The sequence below is a fragment of the Lissotriton vulgaris genome, chromosome 2_1 (genome assembly GCF_964263255.1).
Source record: "Lissotriton vulgaris chromosome 2_1, aLisVul1.2, whole genome shotgun sequence".
In the NCBI taxonomy this organism is placed as follows: Eukaryota; Metazoa; Chordata; class Amphibia; order Caudata; family Salamandridae; genus Lissotriton; species Lissotriton vulgaris.
In genome coordinates this window covers 816,112,303-816,137,727 of record NC_141687.1, presented here as the reverse complement: position 1 = coordinate 816,137,727, position 25,425 = coordinate 816,112,303, and the positions used below count along the sequence as shown (strand labels likewise).

At 41.3% G+C, this 25,425-nt stretch overlaps 1 protein-coding gene across 1 annotated transcript in view; it reads left to right on the top strand.

Annotated features, from left to right (window-relative positions):
- CCDC141 (coiled-coil domain containing 141) overlaps nucleotides 1–25,425 on the top strand; it is a 658,578-nt gene that overhangs the window by 153,532 nt on the left and 479,621 nt on the right. Inside the window, exon 3 of the mRNA XM_086956207.1 lies at nucleotides 9,164–9,355. Coding sequence (XP_086812333.1) covers nucleotides 9,164–9,355 — 192 coding nt within the window. The remainder of the gene's footprint in view (nucleotides 1–9,163; nucleotides 9,356–25,425) is intronic.

Genomic DNA, 25,425 nt, shown 5'->3' with positions numbered 1-25,425 from the left:
AAGGTGATGGCCATCCACCATTCACCAAATGGTATAGCGACCCATACCAATATAAATACAACAAATATGTATATCCTTAGCTAATCATTCAAAACTAGAGTCCTCAGACACAGGATGATCTTCTCAGTCTTCTTTTTTATTTTTCAACACTTCTTCATTGCAAAGATCTAGCCGCCAACACGTGTTTTGTCTTGTTAGGCATGAGCCAAAGACTTCCTCAGGGCTAGGAATCACAATACATCAAAGTGATATTACAATTCTCAAAAAACATACATTTTATAAATAATACAAACATGATTACAACTACAAGATTCACTGTAGTTTCGTGATAAAAAGCAACCAGGCAAAGTGCTAAAAGAATCAAGGTGTTAACACGAGGGAAACGTCATTTATTATGAAGCGCTGCCTCTTCTCACAAGATGTCCAGATATATAAGTAGAGAAAAAATCCATTTACCACACCGAAATCAAACGTGAGTGATAAAACCACCATCAAAAATAAGATTGTGAAAGGACAGACCTTATGTTCAGTGCAAAGAGCCAAAGGCTAATACCAAAATAGTACCATAGAAAGAGAAAGAAGGTGATTGGTGAAGGTTAATATGTATATCAAATAAGATCTCAATATGCCATAGAATATGCTCCAACAAGGGACCTGTATTGATTACTCACCTAATTTATCAAAATTCTTCTCAGTTGACCAGCAATGTAAAGCATGTACAATGCAATATATAGCATAAGATCATCTATTGCTACTTGAAAACCTAGTCAAGAGTTCTAAATTGTAAGGTTTGCTTTCTCTTTTTAAGACATTTTAGAGCCCTTGCACTTCTCTTTCAAATTCGATTGGGCCAGTTCACAAAGATTTAGCTATGTGTAGGTGTGACTTACTTTTGTAGCCTTCTATCTTACTCCTGACTCATATAGTGCAGGTGTAAGTACGAGAGAACTACAAAAGTAAGTCACAGTAAAATCTCTGTGAATTCTGGTGATAACTTCTGATAACATTTCTGGAGCTAATGAGTTGCCTGTATTTAAGTGTTATTGGCTGTATCAATACAACCCTAGAAAAAAAGAAAACAGGAATATTCTGTTTCGTGCCGAAGTCTGTCATTTAAGTGAAAAATATGTTTGATACAGAACACATTCGCTTGATGAATCCTGTAGTATATGTGCATTCCGTCATTTTGGGGGCCTTACACAAAGATGGGGGTTCTTCATCAATGAGTACATAACATAGTATGACTTCACGTCATCATAAAAGCAGTCAACTAAGATATTGTGAGAGTTCTCTGTCTACTTTGGTCATAGCTCTTGGAGACAGGGCTCTGTGCTAGGAGTACAGAGATTTCTGCGTACGTAAGTATATGTAAGTGGTGTGAAAGATGAAGTCTCACCATGGAAGATGGTAATAGCTACTACCAAGTGGGAAATGTAAGCTGAAAATTAAGGAGGAGCACAGGAGGGACATGCAATATAAAACCCACTAACATGAGGGTAGGCAGTGGCGTAGCTAGCTGTTCTGCCGTCCTTGGCGGTCCTTAAGTTTACTGCCCGGCAGCCCCATGTGAGAGTGGGGGGGTTGGCGTGGCCCCCAAAATTTGGATCGCCCCCCCCTTGCTCCGCCAGTCAGAGTAGGTCAGTTGTAATTTCACAAATTTACATCCACATCTACTCACTCCAGTAGCACTACAGCCCAAACAGGCTCAACTCTAGTCCAGCCAAGCCTTGGAGTGAGTCACACTCCTCACATGGTAACCCGGAGGTGCTGCAAGGGAATTGTAAAAAAAAGCAATGAAGGCAGGGAACTCACTACAAGTACAAACCACAAACACCAAAAAGAAAACGAAAAATTGTCATGTAAGGAATTGGTACTAGGAGAAGAATCCCAGTTGACAGAAGCTTTGATGGCGGCGGCAGCTACAACTACAGTGCTAACTGCATCTCCTCCCTCAACGCCCCAGTTGCAGGATCAGTGTCAGGGCACCGATCAAGCTCCCTGCACTACTGAGCGGACGCTGGAGGCCATACCACTCTGTGATCTGGCTCTACTGATTCCAACCTCGACCCAGGCTGATTATTTATCTGGGGGAAGCACTGCACCTACTATTCAAGGTGTTTTATCAGAGGGCATGCAGGACATCCCAAATGTAAGTACTGCCCTTGATATGTAACTTCTGTCTTGGAAGAGTAGCAGTGATGCCGATTTGCCATGCTATGCTCCTAGAGAGGTGTTAGACGAGGATTCATCAGGCGAATTTAATTTGGAATGCTGAGTGGCAATTCTAAGCCAGGGGTGATCTTAAAGGTTGTGGCTGCAAGAGACCACTCACTTGCTCATATATGCTCTGCGGTCATTATGGCAAGCCAGGCAATCAGGTCGTCAAGAGTAGCCCTTTGAGGAAATTGATCACTTCCACGGGAGAAGTTAATTTGATTATATCTCGGCTGTCTGCTTTGCTCACAAGGCCAGAAGTGAAAAAACGTTCCCTCAGCAACAAGCACAACTGGTTCCACACTCTCTGCATATATGCTCCACTCTGAATCCTGGCTATCCCTCAGATATCTCTTCAGAGACTCTATCTGAACAATCTCTTCTACTTATGACTAAGAAGGGTGGCATATGGAGGAGGGTCTACAACAACCGTCTTTAAGATCAGTTATGTTGGTCCTACAAATTCAAAGGGCTGAGGCACAAGTCTGTTATATCCAGGCAAGAGCAGATCATTTACACATGCAATAATCACTTGAAAAAGTCTCCAGGCAGATCAGTAACCTTGCAACCGATGTGGCAGATCTGCAGGAGAGGGTTGCCCATAATGAGGAACAAGCAACAACTACAGCTAAGTCTAAGAGGACCTACTAAAATCATCTCTAAGCTAAGATTGAGGACATTGAAAATCGGCACAGGCGGAACAATTTGAGGATTTTTGGGATAACGGAAGGCAAAGAAGGCTCTGACCCCTGGCAATATATGGTTCAATTGTGCATGAAGGCTTTCCCTGATTTAAGCGATTGGGACTGACAAATACAACATGCTCATCTGCTTCCTTTCAGTCGTAATGTCTCCGGTATTGAAGCAACACAACCCGACCTATTTTGATATATATATTGGGAACTTCCTCCTGAGACAAGGTATTTCTCTTACAGCTCGACCGACATCACCAGTCTTAATTGACAAATTGTCGATTGTTGCAAGCTCAGATTTATGCAGATCCACAAGGGACCAGAGATGGAAGCTTTGGCAGTTTAACGATCCATTTAAAGCACAGGTGCTCAAGCTTTCTTGCAGGAACCTGCGCGCCTCGTAATTATGAAGGGTGGTCGCTCTAAGATGTGCTTTTCGGAAGAAGGCCTTGGCTTAGGTGAGAGGGGCGAACAATCATACCTTACTGGCAAATAACTTATGAAATGATATATGTTATAATGGCACTATAGCTTTGCTTTTCCTTTTTTTCTCCCTTTTCATCTCTCCTCTTTCCTTCATCTTTTTTTTAAATCTTGGTTTCTGACGCTTTGTTACTTTCAAATTTCGATATTCTTATTATGGGTGGGTGGGGTTTCCGGGCTGGACGGGCTGGGGGCTCTCTTGGGCTGTTCTCCATCAACGGCTCCAGAACGGGGTGATTCCTTCCCTAGGGCACGGGGGTGGGTTCTTGTGTGTGTGAGGTGGTGGTTCCAGTGGGCACTCACCTTAAAATTTATGTTATGGATGGTCTCATTCAGGCTACTCAGGTTTATCGGCCCACATGCACAGGGTGGGGGGGTGGGAGAAATAGGTCATAATAGGTTGAATTCAAACAGGATTTATATTTTGCTTTTTAATGGATATGTTAAATTTACATTGGAATATCCAAACATGGGAATTCAGATTTTTTTTCATTTTGTTTAGATGGCAAAAATGGCTAAGAATAAATGTATGTGTTGGAATGTGTCAGGGATTAATGCACCGTCCAAACAGCAATTAGTACGAGAAGAAATGTAACATTATAAACCCCATGTGGTGGCCTTGACAGACACTCACTTGGCATACAAAGACAGGGCCCTACTTAAGGATCTGGGGTACAATACTGTTGCCTGTACAAAACAGACTACAGCAATTCAAGGGTTGGTGGTGCTCTCCTCTAAAAAGTTTCAGGGCCAAGGCTGATGAGTCCACGGCTGATGAGTTTTTCTACAGTTGTTTTTATGTTCTGTTAAATTTGGATTATGTGTTGTTTATGGACCAAATACTGATGACCTCCAAATATTTGATACACTTTCCCTGGAATTATTGAGCTGGGCGTGGGAATTGATTTTAATGGGGGACTTCAACTATGTAATGGACTTCCCTGACTGACCTAATTAAATTATATGGTATTTGTGATGCCTGACGGACTCTTTATCCAACAGATCCTGGTTACACATATTATTCCCATCCTCACAAGCAATATTCAAGAATAGACATGGTCTTCATTAAGCGTATGTGGCTTGAAACAATGGAAATGTCAGTATGCCCAAGTATAATATCAGATCATAGTCCAATCAATTGTGATTGGTCAAATCCTCCTAGGTTCACTTTCCCTCACCATTTTTGTTGACTAATAGTGAGTAGATTAATCTTATTTCGGACTCTCTTAGGGAGTTTCTTACGGCTTCACCATCAATAATAGGGGACACAATGAAGGCATATGTCCATGGTATCACGCTTCAATATGTAGTCAAACAAATTAGAGCCACTTCCAATGAAGTTAACTTTTTATATCAAATGGTCCGCCACCTTGAATTGCTTCATGCACTTACGATTACACAGGGTGCTATTGATGCATGCCAAGTATTTACTCAAATTCTAGAGATGGGGGCTTGTGCTGGACAGTGAATGAGGGAACAGATAGCTGCTAGATTTGTTAAATATAAGAGTCTTCAGTATGAATATGGGGAAAGGGTCGGTAGAGTATTAGCATATCAAGTTACAGAAAAACAAAATAAGGGTAAAATTCAGGCCATCAAGGGACTAGATGGGAAGTTCTATTCAAATACCACACCCATTCTAGAACAATTTTCTCTATTTTATGGAAAGCTATGAATGAATGAATGAATGTTGGATTTATAGAGCGCGTGGTTACCCGGAAGCGTCCCAGCGCTGTACCACTGGGGAACCCGTCCTGGCTTTCCCTGTGAGATGGTCCCTTTACTGGGCATCCCCAAGGTGCATCCAGGCATCCCCGGCGGTGATGGGGCCGGAGTGGAGATTAAGCAAGCTATTGCCCAGAGTTGCAGCGTGGGACCCCACGGTTAGAGTGGCACCGAGGCGAGATTTATCGGGCCCGCTGACATTGGTCCTGCACCCGGCCGCGTCGGGAATTGAACCCTGGTCCCGGGCCGACCTCTGCCTCCGGGTCTGCCGCCTCTAACCGTTGAGCCACACTTCTCCACTATATAGCCAGTCACAAGAGTTTGATTGATGTAAATGTATAGAATACATTTTGACGCTGCAATCTCCCATCTCTTGGGAAGGACCAGTTAAAGGATCCAGGTGGTGCCTTTTCTGATTTGCAAGATGCTTTTGGGTTACGCCACCATTCTTTTTTAAAATATCTTCAATTGAGGGATTACATGCGGACAAGTGTCAAGCAAGCACAGGACATTGATTTTGTTTAAATATCTTCATTGGTTTTTTCTGATTTTATCATAACTGGCATCAACTTTTAAGATAATATTAGCACATCATTCCTGCTTACAGATACATAGATTATGTTGGTTACATACGTAGAAGTCTCAGTATGCTATTGCACGCATGTATTGCCACATAATAGTCTGTGTGTCTGATGCAAGGCCATGCACAGCATAATCAGGACATTGCTTGTCTGGGCCAGTACCAAAATACCTGATATACATGCTATTCCATCACATAAAAATAACCTGTCGTTCAGACTAGAACAACATTATAGATAAAATAATGTAGATTAACAATGTGTGATAAGAAGTCACGTGCGGGTACCAATAAGACCTATTTTCCCAATAAACATGTAATCAAAACTCAAACTTACAACACTACAAACTGCCATCTAGACTATGTAAGTCGGGTCAAGCACAGGACATTGATAGGTCTGATCTCTCTTCATACTATTTTAAGCCTGATATTTAACTTACCACAAGATTGATTTATCAAGCATTTCTACAATTTGTTGTGGAAGACACTCCATTATTAGCATCAAAATGGAGCAGACTTTTATCATCTGACTTATCGGCTGAAGAAATTCAGAGGGCTAGAGATCTGCTAGATCGTTTGGTACACTCTATTAACTGTATAACAAATTGGCGCATGTTTTGTCTTTTATACTATACCCCAGATGTCTTTGTAAAATGGGGGGTAACTGCTCCGACAGGTGGAACAAATAGTACAAGATGCCTAAAGTGCAATCTCTTTGCAGCTGATGTCCGACATATGTTTGCACTCTGCTCCTGTTTACAAAAATTCTGGGAAGGGTTGATGCAGAATATGTCATTAATCTTGAGCTTGCCCATAAATGTATCAGTCAAGTAGAAAATGATGGGTATTATGCATGAATTTGTGGGGGGCTCTCAGAAATTTATTAAATCATGCTAGCATCTGTCCGACCCTGTATTGCAACGGCATGGATCTCCGAGAGTGATCCTAATTACTTTAAGTTGCGAACCCTTATTTATCAAATATATGAATTGGAGCTAGCTTTGGCTAAAGCAAGGGATTTTTCCTCGCTCCAAAAATTTGATAAGAGCTGGCAAAATATCAGATGGGATCTTTCTTATGTCGATAATGATTGATTGGAAGGTGAAATGGTCTTATATATGTTTATATCCCTGTAATGTCATGTAATATAATCTAATCTTGGTCAGACTTTTAATTAATTTGGTAATTTCGGTGAATCGATGTATGAATATGTTAATGATAAATTGTGACTATTTGCACTGTTCTTTTCTATGATAATGTTAACCTGTATGAATTGCTATTCATTGGTTACTCTATGACCAATTGTTGTGTGTCGATTTAGATACCGTATATAGGTTACCCGATTTATGAGCTTATATAGGCACAATTTGCATTGCCCATATTTAGGCATTGAAATCCTACCCTTATTTAGGCATTATCCATGCTAACCAAATACAGGCTTGGCCACCTACATCCGTCCATCTACGTCACAATGAGTTAAGCCTTTAGGACTTCCCCTCACTTGGATATTGATTTCTCCAAGAACTCATTTATTATGCAATATACCTTGACTTACCATGGCAAACCACGGTTTGGCTGCCTACTTGCACGACGCAGCTCGCCACGGCAAGTTCGGAAGGAAGTCAAGTCCCCGATTGACACACTGACCAGACGCCGTCATCCTCCTCACAGAGAATCCAGCTCCAGTGTTTCTGACTCCCCTTGCGGGGTGTTAGAGATTGAGACTCTGAAAGAGATTCCAACCTCACTCATTCTAAGGTATGGAGTGGCCCAGAACCTAGAGGGACTTTTGACAAATCTTGGCAACACCAATCTAAACTATAGCCCAACTAGACTATAGACAAACAGCACCTACTTCTTACCTCGTACTAGACTTAGGTTAGGTATACTGGGGTAGAACTAGCTAGAAGCAACAGTTGAGTATTCACAGTTTAGCCTGTATTATTTATGTATGTATTTTTATCTGTCATAGCTACACACCATGCTATTGCAGTATTATTTTATCTTACTGATAACGCTGTACGAATTATACTTCGCCTTCTGTCTTACGATTGTACCAGTTCATATCTCTTGCCCGAGAAATAATACTGTTCAATAAACCTTTTTTATTGAAATGCCCATCTTTCTATTTATGTGTAACTCTGTAGAAACGAAGCATGCACGATTGACTGAGTGAAACTGTTATCTATTGTTTCCACAATTCTGAGATTGTTCCAATTCTAAGGGACACAAAGTTGTAATGTTTATGGGGTTGTCAGAAACTAATCCCTTCTTGTTTATTCGAGAAGTTTCTAGTGACCTCTTAGTTAGCTGGCACACACAATTAATTAAGTTTAATGTACTCAATAGATACAGACTGACCTCAGTCCTATGCCAAAACTATAGTGTATATTATTCCAATGCGCAGAGCCTATCAGGGATTTAGGAACTACACTACACAATGAAAAAAAAAAGAAACATATAGCTTTAGATATTGCATAATCCCTTACTCATATTTGTATTCAAATTCTTTTTAAGAAAAATTAAAAATCATTGTTTCTTTAGATATTATATATACCCATTTACATCACAGCACAAATATCAAACCAGACCCGATTAACTGTTAACTGTTAACTATTTTAATGCTCACAGTTTTATGAGTAACTATACTGTTTGAACTGATATTATTGTCTTTGATTTGTATTCTTTTATGGTGATTTTATACTGAATAAAGATTTATATATGTCATAACATATTAAATATTACAATTACTATAAAAAGTAATGTAACTTCAGGCATGGCAGACATGTGTAGTAATCAGATTAAAACATGCAAATATAGGAATACATTTACTTATATTTAAAATTGTACACATACTAATTAATGAGTTATTTAAAAAAACTTCACATCTAACACTACTTTATATGCGCTCGCTGATGCATCATAACACAAACACACACACACGACTCACATCCATAGTTCCATATTGTCTCAAAGAACAAGGGGTAAATAGCAGAGCCCAGACTGCTTCCAAATTGAATATTTGTCTGGTGAGTGTCATTTTCCTCTGATGAAAAATGTGTTCTTATTCTTTTTGATTAGTAGTTTTACATTATGTAGGCAGTGATCTCTGCCTTTGATATGCAGAACTGTTTGCTGGGTGTTTGATTAACATATGCCTGTGAAGTTACCAGCTGTAACTTTAAAGGTGCATTTTGAGTTATATGTGTCACCAACCCCTCGTTTGAAGGGCTAGGGACACCAACTTGAGCTAGTAGGTGTAAATTTATACATGGAGTTACTGAATTGCAACTAAGTGGAGAGATCTCCACATGTATATTTCCCTTTGGGATTTGTGTATCAGAAACTTTCCTGTGATCAGCCTCACTAAACTGTAATAACTTTCCAAATCTATCACTAATCTTCTCTGATGTTTTTGTTGTGTAGTTATATGGCTTAGTTTATTAAAATTACTGTTAACCTCTCTTTGCAGTCTCTGGAAGATAATGTATGGGATCTTCTGTGTGAAGCGGACAAGGTAGCAGACAATAATATTGAACAAAGCCAGGTGTATGAAGCAATGGCAGAAACTCTGGGAGAAGCCTGGACCGCTCTTGTCCACATGCTTGAAAAGCGAAAGGAACTTCTTAGTTTAGCTTCAGAATTCTTTGACAATGCACTGGAGGTATGTAATATATTTATTTACTACACAGTTTTTTATGCTATATGCTAATATAGTCAAGTTAAGAGTAACATAATTATTTTGCATTTATACAATGGCAATATTGGCAACAAAGCACTTGCATGGAAACCAGTTTGGTGCAAGGCTTCTTTATGTTGATGGAGCCCTGCGCCAATCTGTGATGAGCATTGTCAGGAACCGCCAGGACGGCGGTCCCTAATTAATGCTTTAGAAAATACCATAGCTTCAGCAGGTGACAAATTCAGCAGGTGGTATCTCGGCAGGAGCGACAAAGTAATTTACACCATCTCCGTGGCTGACAAAAAGGCCATCTGACTAGATACATATCTGTCCTTTATTCTGTTCAGAGACAGTACTTAAAGAACTTCACATTTAAGCAATGGCCTACATAAAGGATGTGCGATAGCCCCAATTCTTTTTAGTGGCATATCTTTCCACTATTGTAAATAATTCAAATTCCTTTTCCCCAAATATTGGAGTGACCTACATTCCTTGTTCAATGTATGCAGATGATATTCTTATTTTAGATTATACTCTGAGAGGCCTTCAGAAAGAAACTTGATGCACTAACAGTATATTGTGCGCCAAACAACTTTAGGATGAACTTAGATAGGACTGAAAAATGCTAGTCTTTGGTAAAAGAGTGTCTATCCTCAGCTGGTTTATAGATAAATTGAAAGTTGAAGCAGTCAAAACATGCATATAATTAAGGTTATATTTTAATGCTAATTTAAAATGAAATTATTACAGGCATGGCCACCTGTGATTTTTAATGATATGTAATTGCCTTATCCTCCACTTTTGAAAGCATTTTTGCACAAAATCCCTCCAATAGCACGTTGTGGTTCTGCAATATTCTGTATGAAGAAAGGAGATATTTTAGTTCCAGTAGAAAGTGTGTGTGCATAAAAAGAACTTTTAATCTTTCAAAAAGGGTCCACGATCCAGAGCATCCTTTGTGAATTGAATTCGATTTCCTGGTCATATATGGCTGAAATACATTTTTTTTAAATTGTTATTCAGACTTATTCAGGCAGACAGCCTGACTAGAATATTCTAGATCTGTTAGACCGTAGCACAATGTAGTGAGCTAAAATGGGCTTGGGCATTTAGAAAATATGCACAAATACCAAAGAGTATATAATGTCTGCAGGGGCTTATGATAGCTGGGATCCATTCCCTCCCAAAAAACATCTCCAAAAAGGTGCATGTATTCTTGTCTAATCAACAGGATATGTGGTACTTAGCCCACAAATCTTTGATAAATATGACATGTTTATCTCTGGGAAATTGTGACATGTTTCCATATTGGGTTTATTTGTCAGACCCTTTTCTTCATCAAGAAAGTTTAAAATATAACATAGGATGTAATTCCTTATTGGTAGTCCACAGTTTGGATGTAAACATCAGGGAAAATAAAGGCTATTGTGTATGCACCTTAAAAAGAAAATCTACCATTGTTCATGTATTAATTGATGGATCTCTAATTTAAAATGAGTCAGAAATGTTTTAAAACTTTATTTTGAAAGTATGGTGTCTTATCGCAATTTTATTTTTGGGGAAAAAATGTGATGCATCGATGTGATAGTGGGATTGGGATTTTTTTAAATATCTGTGAGAAATGTGGATCATCTTGATTGTGCTTTGCCGAAATGTATTGTTTTATATAATTTTATGGACAATTGTCTCACTAAACACATTATTGTTTCCGTTTTACATGAACAAGATACATATGCCACTAAGGAAGCTTTGCAATGCTTGTTAATTGTAACTTCAAACATCTAAAATGGGAAAAGAATCCTATCCAACCAATAGTGTAGAGCTCAAACTGTTACAAGGTCTACTTAATAGAAAAGCTAGGTTGTACATTTATTCATAAATTGTAATTATTTATGTCATTAAGGTTTTGGGCTCTGCTGCCTTCAGATTTTTCATGTGTGTAGTAACTGAGATAGGAAAAGAAAGGTATAATGAATTCAATGAGATGACTTTTTAATTTTTAATTTTTTTGAGTTTTATATAGCGCAAACTAGACCCGAGACACAGGGTATCAGAGCGCTTTACATGAGAATCAGTTTTGTTACAGATGGACACATTCATTTTTGTTAGGCACGGGGAGATTACGTTATTTGCCCAGAATCACAGGATGTTGAGCGTCGTTACCGAGACTCGGACCTGGTTCCCCAGCTTCGAGGTCGACCGCTCTAACCATAAGTCTACATCCTCCCAAAACGTGAAACATTGATTGCAGATTGTTCCACTATTTCTATATGGCATGGGTCACACTAGGGCAGGGGTCTCCAAACCGGTCTTGGAGGGCCGGATCCATGCCAGATTTTTTAAATTACTACATGTATCTCAATGGGGATATCCAAAAAGTCTGGCATGGATCTGGCCTTCCAGGACCGGTTTGGAGACCCCTGCACTAGGGTATTTAGTTTCAAAGTACCTTCCACTGTGATTAAAATGTGTGATAGCTGATAATAACCTCTCTGGGAGATAGGGACTTTGTTTTGGTAGTGATATCTTTGTGCTGGTTTGACTTGAGGAAATCTTGGTTCCAAGATTATTGTTAATAGATGTGTTTGGAACCATGTTGTAAGGAAACGTGTGTTGCTGTTTTATGGTTTTTACTGGCAAAAGGAGGATAGCAGTGCAGTAAGGAAATGGCTGCGAGTTCTTACACATTTCCCTGGTTATTTCCAATCCCAGGGGGATAGGGGATGTTGAACCAGGGTTTGTAAGCGATTTAGTAAACTTGCGACTAGTTGCATTAGTTGTAGGTCTTTTAGGATGTTATGTGCAAGATGAGCTGTTTAAAAAATATATATATATATTATATGTGGGCTTTATCATAGTTTAACTATGACTCCATCAGCATGTGGTAGTGTACTAATGTTGAGGCAAGAAGGTGGGATTGCACTTGACGTGCAGTGTTGATGCTCTTTTTAAATTTTCAGAGGTTGAAGTCAGCTTTGTTGGGTGAATATTCAATTATAAAGTATTGTCAGTTACAGAGTGCTTCAGCTTCAGGAAGTTCCTGAAGAATGTTTTTGCTGCAAGCTTTGAATGTTGGGAGAGTAAGAAATAGATCTGACATGAAGATTAAATTACATGTGATCCATACCTTGGTGGATAAATGTAATGTCATTAACCATAATTGTTCTGTGTATGCACGTTTTTAAGGGGATTTTGGCAAGGACAGAATTTACAGGAACCAAAGAGTAGCTTGGGGGGGATGGGGTGGGGAAAACAGTAGCATTTTAATGAAGTGAATCTTTTATAGATCAAAGAACATAATTTTGCTATTATTACTAGAAACGGATAGATAAGGATACTTAATCAAATTTAGGCAATGTTTGTTTTAGAAAGAGGTCTCCAGCAATGATTTCCTATAGATATAGAATGAATAGTGGTAATAGTTTGTGTTATTATTCACCAATAATCTCCTTGTTTACAAAATGGAAAATATATTACATTAACCTGAGTAAATGTATCAATATTAAGGTTGTTGAAATAAATACAAGTATACCACAGATCATGCTAATTTCATATAAATGTGCGAGATTATTCACTTGGGGCAAAAGAACACTTGCTTTAAAATCAGCATGTGATATTATTAAACTTGACTCATCAAATTATTAAACAGGCATATAAATTGCTATTCAATCACACTATGACCATTTTTCTAGGTGTTATTTTTAATTAGTACTTGTATAATGCACAATCTATCAATAGTTTATCGAAGTCGGAAAGAATTTTTTTTTCAGATTCTAATGTTAACTATATGACTGTGATGGTTAGATAGATACCAGATCCTGGGAAATACTAACTGATGACACAACATCCTCATATAATTGGCATATCTGTTCATATTAAAATAATGCAAGGCTTGGTATTCTACACAGATATATCTGACTGGTAATAGAGTTAAATAGCTCTCATCACCTACCAACCCTCTCATAAAATGCAGCAATATTGCTGAACCTTTATTTTCTATTACAGTTCATTAAATGGGATTGGGAGAACAGGAATTATTTTTTACCTGTTCAAATGGGGATAAATAGCAGAATTTCAAAATATGGAACCGACAATGAACACTTGATTTGATTTATTAATTGCATCGCAGACACATACACCTTTGAGCTCCGATACAAATATTCCATAGTGGTCAAAATGTAAGTTTGTGGGTTTCATTGATGGCCCTGTTGATCAAGGAAGATTAATTTGTAAGGCTGAATAAACATTAAAGCGAATATAGATTGGAAGCCTAATAGATATGTGATTAAAAGAAAATAGATAGTTTGAAAGAATGTTTTATACCATGAAGTGTTTAACATGTTTGTTACTGATATATTTTTTAAGCATTGCCTCTTCCCAGGTGGATTGGACTTGCAGGTAATTTTGAAAGGCATTGGAGAACATCTTTGAAGATATTAGGAAATGAGCTATGCTAAAGCAAATGCCAATAAACACCTCGGTCCAAAGTCCATAGACTCCATAGATGAATAATAGGAAGAAAAGCTGAAGTCACTCAACTTGCATTTAAGAAAGACTTGGTTAATGTTATGGAATGGATGAGGAAAAACTATGTAAAATGCAACTCCAATCAAACGGAGGTAGTAACTATTTGGCCTGTCATCTGAGGACTAGTCTGAGCATTGGTGGCCAGAAAAGCTAGGCCCCCTCATGAGTATACCACAGTAGCAAAAAACTTAGAGGTGGAATTTGACAATACACTATTTCTTTACCCCACAGATACTGTCAGTTGCAGACACTTGTTTCTCACTGATAAGGACACTGAAGAAAACGTTGGAATATGTGCCGACTGAAACCAGAAAAAAACATTGTGCATGCGATTACTTCAAGACTTGGTTATACCAATGTCTTGTATTTAGGTTTGTCCAACTACCTATTACATCTACTGCTGATACTAAAAAATACTGCGGCAAGGCTGGCCTTACAGTTCCCTCGTCGACAATCTGTTAGGCCACACCTTAAAGAATTACACTGGCTGCTAGTAAAAATACATCCTTTTCAAATCTTTGGTTTTGGCCCATGAAGTGTTTTACAACAACTCGCCAAAATACTTGAGCATCAGTTTTTGCCTTTATCAACTAGCAAGAGCTCTAAGATTTTCAGATATCTTGCTGCTGAAGATTACACATTCAGGCGTATGACCTATGGGTGCTGTTGCTTTACTCATCTAGCCTCCTAAGCCTGGAATGACCTTCCACTCCCCTGCAACAACTTACAAAGGAAAGCCGGTTTAAGCATTTACTTAAAACATGGATCTTCAACCACTAACTTCATGAAATGTATGTGACCGTAGCAAAATTGTGGCACTGGGACACCTAATCTGCCGGCTTTGTGCTTTATAAATTTAGTTTGGTTTGATGTAATGTCTTCCCATCCCTGGGATGTTGGCTGTCAGGCAGACATCAGCCCAGGTTGCACAGTACTCCTATAAGTACTCTTTGGAACACTCTTTGCCTTGGTCATAGACAACAAGAACAAAGTTTTATACGTAACGGCAGATAGGTGTTGTGGATCCACTGCCTCAAACTCTTAAACTTGTTCGGGCTATTCTTCTGGCACAGCTTTTGTGTAGAGTAATGCTTCTCACAGCAGGTTTGCTTTCATCCTGGAATACCCACTACAGAGGCACCAAGAGGGGTGGGAATTCTACACCTGTCTGTCAGCCCACCTGAAGGAGTAATCAGGGGAAGAAAAAAGGGCAGGTCTCATCAAAAGGGTTCCTCGCCTTTCACAACAGAGTCTGGTGTTCTACCCTTCACACCTACCATTCATTAAATGGCAGTATTCAAGAAAACGAATTAGCAACTGTTTGCTAACCAAATTGCATCTTAAAAGATCTAAATCGAGCCTTGTATCCACTCGCCTCACTTCGGTGTCCACGTCTCTTCTCGTCAGCTGCAATAATGCAAGCAACATACTTCAATATCTGAGAACAGTGCTCACTCTCCATCTTGTGCAAAGCCAGCCCTGAGGCATCTAAAATGACCCACTGGCCTCCATTACTCTGACTCTCTCACATTTACAATGCATGTATCACACAGGCTACACAGGGACAGTAGCCCTCTGCCACAAATCTAAGCACACTTGTTGAGTCCCTTCAGGTTACAAGACAAGCCAAGGACCTTTCATAGGCAGGGACAGGCCTAGGTCTACATGTGCATTCTTATATTTACATGATACCAGAGCCAATATTAAACGGCTGGATACAAAGTGCACACTCTCGCACTCAGGACAAGATAACACGCCCATTACCGTACAGTGGACATTCCAGCCTCCACATCCCACATGGAATCTCATCTAATCAAAAATCATTCCCTTATGTCTAGTGTGTGAATTGCTCCTTAAATTTATGGACTGCCTACACACAAAAAAATAAATAAATAAATAAACTTAAACTTGACTGCCTACACAAGTATGAAACCCAAGATCATATGACCTAGGGAAACACACATCTGGGTGAAGCCTAGGCAGGGATATGTTTCTGTCTAATGAAGACTGAAATAAACGACATTTGGTGGTAAAAGCTGAAAATTGGACACACATCTGGTTCAGCATGTTTGCCTGGCCAGCCAGTCAGGCGAATGCTTCTGGCATCAAAGGAGAGAATCCTTGTGATGTGTAGCTGTTGAAAATGTATGGTTATAGTAGGTTTCTGTACAGTTCAGATGTGATACCTGTTGTCAAAAGACAGGTAGCATAAACCTGAATTTCGATTTCAGTTACTTTACCAATTTCCCAAATGCACTAGACACCCATGCTCGGGAGAGAGGCCCAGAGGCATACATTTAGGTGTCAAGCATTGGCATGGACATATTCCTGTGTGAGGGAGACTTTAATTTCAGTGTGATCTCCCATCTCGTCAGTCAGGGTGAGGGAGGAATGGTAGCCAGTGATAGAAACATTAGGATTAAATGTAGATGTGTAAATATATAGTCATAGTATATTTCCCTACAGCTCCAGGGCGATACCTGTGAGAAAAAGACAGGTTGCCTAAAGAGGCATTCCACTTGCACTTTACTAATTTTCTAAATGCAATGCACCCAGTTCATTGTCCTGTCTTGTCTTGTACCGTTAAACTTCAGAAGCCCAGTGGAACAAAGCTAGGGGTCGCTCCTAGGCAGGGATATGTTCCTGTGTGGTGGAGACTGGAGAGAATTACCATATTTTGGGACCAAAATTACTAACAATTTAACACCGTCTTGTGCAGAGTGTTAAACCAGCTAGCCAGTGAGGGAAGGGAGGTCTGGCTTACACCATTAGATTCATTGAGCCATGTAGAATTGGAAAATATCTAGCTTTTCTACTTTCCATATACTCCCGAATATGTCATCAAATGAACAGCGCACCATAAACAGTGATTCAGCCACAATTGTGTAATCTGGCTAGCATGTATAATTGATTGTTCACAATACATTTGCTTGGCAAATCCACACACATTCGATATTGTCAGACTACATACTTTAGGGGCAAGATTTCCTTGGTTAGTATGAGTGAATCATTTCCTAGACCGCCTTTGTAAGGGATCCTTCAAGGATTGTGTGTAAGAGACTGCCAGATTCCCAGGCTTCATGTGTGAAGTATTTGAGAGAGAAGTGTAATGGTTTTACTTTAGCCTCTTGAGTAGTGATGCTCTTTCCTCCTGGGTTTCATGTCAGTGTCCAGGTCATACAATACTTTTTTTTAACTGTTTTACTTTTTAAAAAAAAAAAATTTAATTATTTTATTAGTCTTTTGGAGAGTGGTGTGCACAGACACTACATGCAAAAAGAGTGTGGACTGGTTCTAGGGCGCAGTGCCAATGAGCAGTCACTCATGGTCGTGAACCACAGAAGGAAAGAGCTCCAGTCTCCATCATCCACAGAAACCTGGATAACTGTTGTCAGGCTGCAACACTGCTCACAGGTCTAAGCAGAACTAGCAGCAACCTGCACATCTATTGCATACATGCAGGACCCATAAGTGAACCCTGCATTTGCTTTCCAAGGTCCCAGTAGAGTGCTATAAGGTCAATATCTGCATCAGTAAACATCACAGGCCTTTGTATTTGCACCAGCTGTCAAACATGGGCGCAACCCCGTGGGTTCCATACGCATTAACCAGAAAGCTGCAAACATGTACACAAGTCCTAGCTGAACCAAAGGTGATGGACTCTGATACTAGCATCAAGAACACTGTGTCCCCCAATGTTGGCTGTGCTCCATCTGCCGAGCAGCACTCTGGGTTATTGGCACATAGACTATGGTGGCAGTAAGTAGGAAATGACTCCCTAGCACTGGTCCTCAGCCTCACACCAGTTTCCCAACAGCAGGTCAGGATCTTGGCCCCTAAACTATGCAGGATCTGTTGAGCAGCCCCCATGGTGCTTTGACTGTGTCAACATTATAAGGGAAGTTGGTCTCTAATGCCTACTTCAGCAGAAGATGTCAGACAGCATCCGGTCAGCACTACACCTCTGGCCACTGTACATGAAGGCCACCAAGTGTCCCAAAACAGCATATCACTTCTTCATGACGTGCTGTGATCATGGATAACATTTTCAGCTTAAGGAAATCTAATAAAACTGCAGCTAAATATGTTTCTGTTGACGGCTATTTAGTGGTCCCTGTAACGAATGAGTTCTTCAGCATGCCCTGGTTTTTTAGCTGCTCATTCTTGGTTTTGAGCGCATACTTACATTAAAAACAAAACGACACGTCCCACAAAACAAAGTGATGGTGGGTTAATACAAGCCAGGCCTGTTTTAATGTGTCATACTTGCAATAGGGCTGTTCAGTATCTAAGCGGGCTTTATGTGACGTTCGCTTGCAAATCTGCTCACTGTGCCCTACCCTCAATTCTATGTGAGGGTCCCTTGCTTAGCTGCAAGTGAGGAAAGCATCCATGCCAGGTCTGTGTGAGAGGAGTCTCCACATTCAGATCTGGCCAGAAATCATTTCCAAGCTCCCTTAAGCTCAGGCTCATGCAATGTGCAGATTCTCTGACCCAGAATGCCAAGCCGCAGTGATATTAGCAAACCAAATAGGCCATGTACGGGTGTCAGACAGGGCCAGTGATGTGACAAATGTGTGTCCCCTCAGATAATTGTGATCATCAAGAGAGGGGCTCTTTTACACCCCACCGGCATCCCATACGAGGGCTGCACCTAGGACCACTGTGTATGTGAGAATAATAGGCAAAGCCAAGTGGTGTAGGAGAATTATGGATACAATTCCGGAAGATGGCTCAAGGGACCTATGTGCACGTAGCTGCCACGTGGTCACATTTAATATGTTGTAAGGGTCCCAGGAGTATAACCCATAGACCAAGTTGAGGTCTGGGTAAGTATGTGAAAATAAACAACATCTCAAGTGGTATCAATAAGGGAGTCAGTTAAGCAAGTATGTACATTACATTACAAGGACAAGAAGAAGGGAGACTCCGAAAAAGTTTCATTAAAGTATTCATGGCATCATATATTTGAAGTTTGCAAATAAAATACAAGTTGTAGCAGCGCTGTAGGCACAGAATGCGTAGGCAGCGCGAATTGGACTTGTTGCACAATTGTGATCATGACACAAATATGTGGCGACGCAAGGGACAATGTGAGATCAGCGAAGAGGCCCAAGGTGACAAAAGTAAGTGACTTATGTACAGTGAACACTTTGTGTTTCAAAAATGAATGATTTACAATATTAGGGTATGTAATAGCTGAGCGAATTCATTGCACCACAAGGAGTTAGGCACCATTAGTTGCGCTGAGGAGTTGACGACATTTCGATCCTATTCAGTCAGGATTATCTTCAGGACTGGGTAGCTGGAGGGACAGTGCTGTGGGTTAGACTGGATGTGAAGAAAGGGGGTCGTGACCAATCTGGGCACAGCGGGCATCGTCTGCTGTATACGGGGGCTGAGAGGTGATGAACACAGCCCTGTGTCCACAGGTCAGGCACGAACGTTGTATATGTGGGACGATGTCAGGCGTTGAGGCTCCACAGGGAGTGGGAGTCCTTGGGGAGGTAGAACGGTCCTGCAGCGTTGGTGATTGAGACCTGTAGGTGATTGGGCGGTGTGTTCAATGAGGGTGGCTGGGCGCCGCAAACTGCACCCGGAATGGTGTGCGGTGGTAGTGCTGGAGATCCAACGCGGAGGGGGAGGCGGTCTTAGAGGGACCCTGGCGGTTGGATGATGAACCCGTCAATGTGGAGTTAATCCAGATGGTTGGGAACGCACGGATCAGCGTGCGGCAGCCCAGTCGTGTGCGGTCACACAAAGACCAAGACCGCCTTCGCCTCCTTTAAGCTCAATAAACCCTCATGGTGATGGGGAAAACTTGGCTATCTTGTCTGGGGTATAATAAAGTCTATTGATGACAAAAAAGTGATTCTTTTTTAAACTTGCAGGTTTGATGTATTTATATAGTAATTTCAATGAAGGCTCGAACAGGGCGTCTCTAGAGGGTTCAAGGGGGGTTTGATTCCAGACCAAAGATAGGGATGGGATTTCCAGATCTTCAGCTTCTAATAGATTGTTATACCACACTGATATCTCTTTCTTTATTTGGTGTACAGATTGTAACAAACGCTCAATGTCCCAATTCCCTCTTTCATCCCCCTTTTCTGCATCGAACCAGGATACCAGTTGTAGATACTTAAATCTGGAAAACCCTGTGCCGATCCTAGCCCTCAGTAATTCCCAAGGGTGGATCCCCTCCGTATCTAACAAGTCGGACCACATATTTATGCCTGCTCTCTTGATGGGTACCACCAAACTGTCCCTAAGACATAAAGGTGTTCCAGGGGAATCCCAAATAGACGCTAGGTCTGAGTAGTATCCTATCCCCCATCTAATTCTGACTTTGTACCATGTTTCCAAGGCTGCCCTGAGAACTTTCAAACATACTCGCTTGAAGTATTTTGGGGCCCAAACTTATATAGGAAAGCCTCACCACCTCCTCCTCCTTCCGTTATTGCCATTTCTCCCAACAGCCTTCCCCAAGCCGACGCTTCTGGTTTCGTAAGTAGCATTCGAACTCCTTTAAACTGAAATGCTACCGCTAACCAGCTAATATCAGGAAGAGCCACCCCCCCTTTATTGAGTCTGCGTCTCAGTTTCTTCCAGGTTAGCCTTGCACCCTTGTCTCCCCAGATAAAGCTCCCAATCTTACCCTGCACCTTGCTAATGCTCTTGTGTGGAAAGGCCAGGGGTATTATACTAAACAGTTAAGACAGCTTGGGAAGAATGACCATCTTTACTAAATTTACTTTCCCATAGATTGTTAAGGGGAGGTTCCTCCAGCTGCTAAAGAGGCGGTCTATTTCTTTGATAGTTCTATGTAGGTTAATGTGGGGAATTTTTTCCAGGTCTTTGACAATATATATACCTAAGTATCTTAACTCGTTGCTGGTTGTTCCCTCCCATTGGTCTAGGTTCCAGCACATCACCTCAGTCTTTGATGTATTTGCTAAATAACCTGACAGGGAGCCAAACCCCTCCAGTAGCGCTTCCACACGGGGGATAACTACCTCAGGATCATTGGTGTATAATATCAAATCCTCAGCGTACAAAGCTAACTTATAGCTATAATGTTGGGACTTAAAGGGATAAATTGAGTCGTCTAATCTGATGGCCTGTGCCAGTGGCTCTATATAGATATTAAACAAGAGAGGGAAAATCGGGCAACGCTGTCGGGTTCCACTCTCGATATTAAAACTAGAAGTCAGCAAACCATTCAGAAGAATCCAAGCAGAGCTCCCCAATTGCAATTCCTCAGGGTTTGGATATAAGTGGGGTCGAAACTCATTACCTCCAGTACTTCCCAAAGGTGCACCCAGCAGACCCTATCAAAGGCCTTAGCAGTGTCCAGGGCCACTATGGCCAATGGATCAGATCTTTCAATGGCCAGGTCAATATTGCTTATAAGCAATTGTGTCTGTTCCTGGATGTACCTTCCTGCAACAAAGCCCTTCCGGTCAATATGGACAAGGTTAGAAAGCAATTTAGCCAACCTCCCTGTGAGAATACCCATTAAGATCTTGTAATCGGCATTAGGCAGAGAGATTGGACGGTATGAATCGGCTTTTAACAAGTCCTTGCCTGGCTTTAGAATTAAAAGAACTCTGGAACTTTACCAGTGATGCAGTATACTGCGTTAAAGGTGGTGCCCAGTACAGGACCCATTTCCTCTGCTAGAAGTTTATAAACTTCATTCGGCAGTGAATCCATATCTGCAGCCGTTTTATTCTTACATTTTTTAATTTGATCAGTTATCTCCTCTAAGGTGATGGGAGCATCTAAGTTGTTACAACTCTCCTCTGACAGCGAAGGCAAGGATTTACTCCTCAACCATGATTGTATGGAACTCGGGGGGGAACAAGATCTTCTTTATAAAGGTCTGAAAAAAGGGAAAGCAGACAGGTTTGCATATCTTCGATGCTGCTCGACTTCTCCCCATAGCTGTTTATTATCAATTCGTTGATATTGTTCTTGGAGCGATCAGCTCTTGCTTTCCAGGTCAATAGGGCACCAACTTTCTCCCCGTGTTCAAAGTTTTGCATATTCTTGGTATGCCATTGTGCCCTACACTTATTCTAATTTCCCCCTGTACTCCTGTCTTGTGCCGTCTAGATCACTCAAAACTTGTGACAGCTGCCCTGAGTCCCTTGATTTAGTCAGTTCCTTTCATTCTCTAGCTCGAATATTTTCTCCTCGATTGGATTTAGGGCCTAGCCTCAGCCCTATCCTTGGGCCATATAAGGATATGGAGCCTCCCCCTCAAATTTGCCTCATAGTCATCCCAAATAAAATCCATGGTTGTGGAGCCCATGTTCAAAGAAAAAAATTCTAAGAGGATTGCTTAATAGCCTGGATAATTTCAAGATCCAAAAGCATGGCCCTATTAAGCGTCCATCTTGTTTGCAACAAGAGCATTTTACTTTGATAAGAAAATTGAATTGGGGTGTGGTCTGAGAGGTGACTTGGTAAGACGGAGCTCCCTTCCAGGCCTGCCAAGGTGAATCTAATCGTTCCCGGAAAAGTGACAGTGTTTTTTGCTGTAAAACGTAAAGCCCTGTAAGTCTCCCTTCTTCGCCCTCCACACATCTACCAAATCCAAATCATGTAGCGTATTTAGCAAAGCACGACGTACTCTGCTGGCCCCAGCATAGTGACTCAAATTGGGCCAATCTTTTGATGGGTCCAAAAGAACATTAAAATCGCCACCAATAATCAGAGGGGGGTTTCCATAGTCAATATTGATTGCAATATACAAATATATGTCGAGTCATTAACATTTGGGCCATAAAACGAGGCACAGACTAAATCTGAATTCTCCAGGGCCAATTGTGCTACCAACTACCTCCCAGTCTGGTCCATCTGATAATTTTTGATAGAAAAAAGGGCACCATGTTTAATTAAGATTGCACCGCCTCTAATGTGGATCGTCTGTTGCGATGTACAGTAGCATTTTATCCAGGTCACTCTTGAGAAAATGGAACAACTTTCCGTAAAACTCAAATGTGTCTCCTGCAAAATACAAACTTGGGCTGGGGAGAGCTCCAAATATTTTAAAATCAGACTTTGCCTGAGAGGACACCTTAACCCATTAACATTCCAGGAGACAAAGATGGTCTTACTATCCTTTTTGTTTTGGTTTCTTGCCATTGACTTGTAGATCTGTTATACCGCATGACGGAATTTCCTTAAATCTAAAGTGAGATGAGGTTCATTTTTTTCTTTTTTATCTACTGCTCCCCACCCTAAGTGCCCCTCCCTCCCACCTCTCTCCTCCCCGGTGCCCCCTTCCCATGAGGAACCCTCCCCTTTTAGTCTTGTTTCAGGCTCAGCAAGCACCTTTCCGGTGTTTTGGGCATAGTCATATAAGCCAGCCGCATCACTGTCTCCCATGTCTGGTGTAACCTCGGACGTGCTCAGACCATATGATAGAAGCCAGCTTCAGGTTGTCAGCATCTTGGCTATTCTGAGGATGGTCCCTCAAACATGTGGTTTATTTGATTTGGGGTTATGTAGGTCTGGTGTAAGTAGTTGAATTGTGTCTAGTAAAATCTTGGGTACTGAGATGGCCTCTTGAACCTGCCCCTTGGTTGTCTTCCACTTCCCATTGGAGATTTCTTGTCTTAGGTCCGTTTCCCATTTGTCTTTGCCTATTGGGTGAGCAGAGTTGCTCCGTTTGTTAAGTTGATCATAGAGTCCTGTGACAGCTTTCCTACCAGTGCTGTGTTATAGTAGCCTCTGTAGGGGGGCCTATGTCGTCAGCTCCAATTGACACTGTCTCCACCAGGTGCGTACTGCGTGGTATATTGCACTGTATACTATAAAGTGTCTAGAACCTATACCATTTGTGTTGCACATATCTTGGAATGTACACCGTCTGGCCTCTGTGTATAAGTCGCCATCTTGCATCAATCTGGCATCCCCTCCCCCCCAGAGTTTCACTCCATGCACCAGCATGACACCTTTTAGCTTGGGTATTGCCCACAACACTCACTGTGTATCATACAGGGGAGGCAATCCACGTGTGTGGCTTTATTTATGCCAGCATTTTCTCCCTTTCAACATCATATCAGTCTCCTTAGGTAGTCTTCTGGAGGGGTCATTATCCATATCCGAATAGATTTGCAGTTAAGAATATGCGCTACATAAGTTCTCTCCCTGCACAGGAGCCATCTACCAGCCAGCGCATCGGCCATTGTAATTGTGCTGCAGCGTACTATGTTTTGAAACAAGTAATATTATTCAAAAGGTCTATGTCCATGTCCAGTTTGGAATTTAGGAGCATGTCACAATATTGTTTACTGCTGCAATGGTAGAGGTTTATTTATTTATTTGAAAAGTTTTATATAGCGCTGGCTAGACCAGGAGGTATCAGAGCGCTTTACATGAGGATCAGCGAGTTACAGGTAGCAAAGTTACATCAGTTACAGGAGCCAAGTATAGATATAGGAGGAAAACATGAGATTACACAGAAATGTAAGGTAATAGCGCGTAGCATAACAAAAGACCAACATCAGTTGGGGAGTGACAGATAGAGGGGGAAAGGTAAACAGAGATAAGGGATGCAGGTAGGAAAAATATGGGGAGACGAGGAAAACAATGTCCGATGTCCGGCTGGATAGGTGATGGCCGAGGAGTGAATCAGAGCCCAACTCCTCTGTAGCTGCATAGGACAGCTCCACCGGGCATCAGTCAAGGTTGCTTGGGTACAACAGGGGTAGGGAGTGCAGGTGGGAAATACAACGGGGAGACATGGAAAACAATGTCCGATGTCCGGCTGGTTAGGTGACGGCAGAGGAGTGAACCAGAGCCAAACTCCTCAATAGCTGCATAGGACAGCTCTCCAGGGCATCTCCCAACGTTGCTCGGGCACCGAGGTGAGTATATTTGAGAAGGTTTATATAGCGCTGGCTAGACCCAGGGGGTTTCAGAGCACTTAGCATGAGGAAGGCGTACAGTGGGTTACAGGGTTACATAAGTTACAGGAGCATAAACATAGTAAAGAGAAAAACTGTGATATCAAATTGACATCAGTTACTAGTACATTAAATACCAATAGAGAACAAGTTCTATGGAACATGGAGGGAGGTGGGGGAAAAGTAAAGGGGATTAGAAAGCAGATCTGGTCTGGCAGACCTGCAGTGGAGGAAAGTACTTCACGAGACATCAAAAGTCAGAGTATGCGAGTCTATAAACCGGTAAGGGTTTAGTGATAGGGCAACATCTAGTACCCGATACCATCATTGCGTTGGGTCAAAAAAGAAAAGGCATGGGTCCAAACCGAGACACAAGGGTGCCTTACTGTAATCAAAACAAGAAGTGAGGGGTTTGGTAGTCATAAGAGGGGGTCAAACTAAGGCAAAGGTCAAACTGGCAGGAAAGGCGGAGACCAGAGACATGAATCGATCATGAGATTCTGTTGTAGCCGCAAGCTGGAGAATCCAAGTCTTTGGCCTCAATAATTTCAAAACAAAATGGTGGGGTTGCAGGGCAGCAGAAATCTAATAATAAAGTAAAAAAAGAAA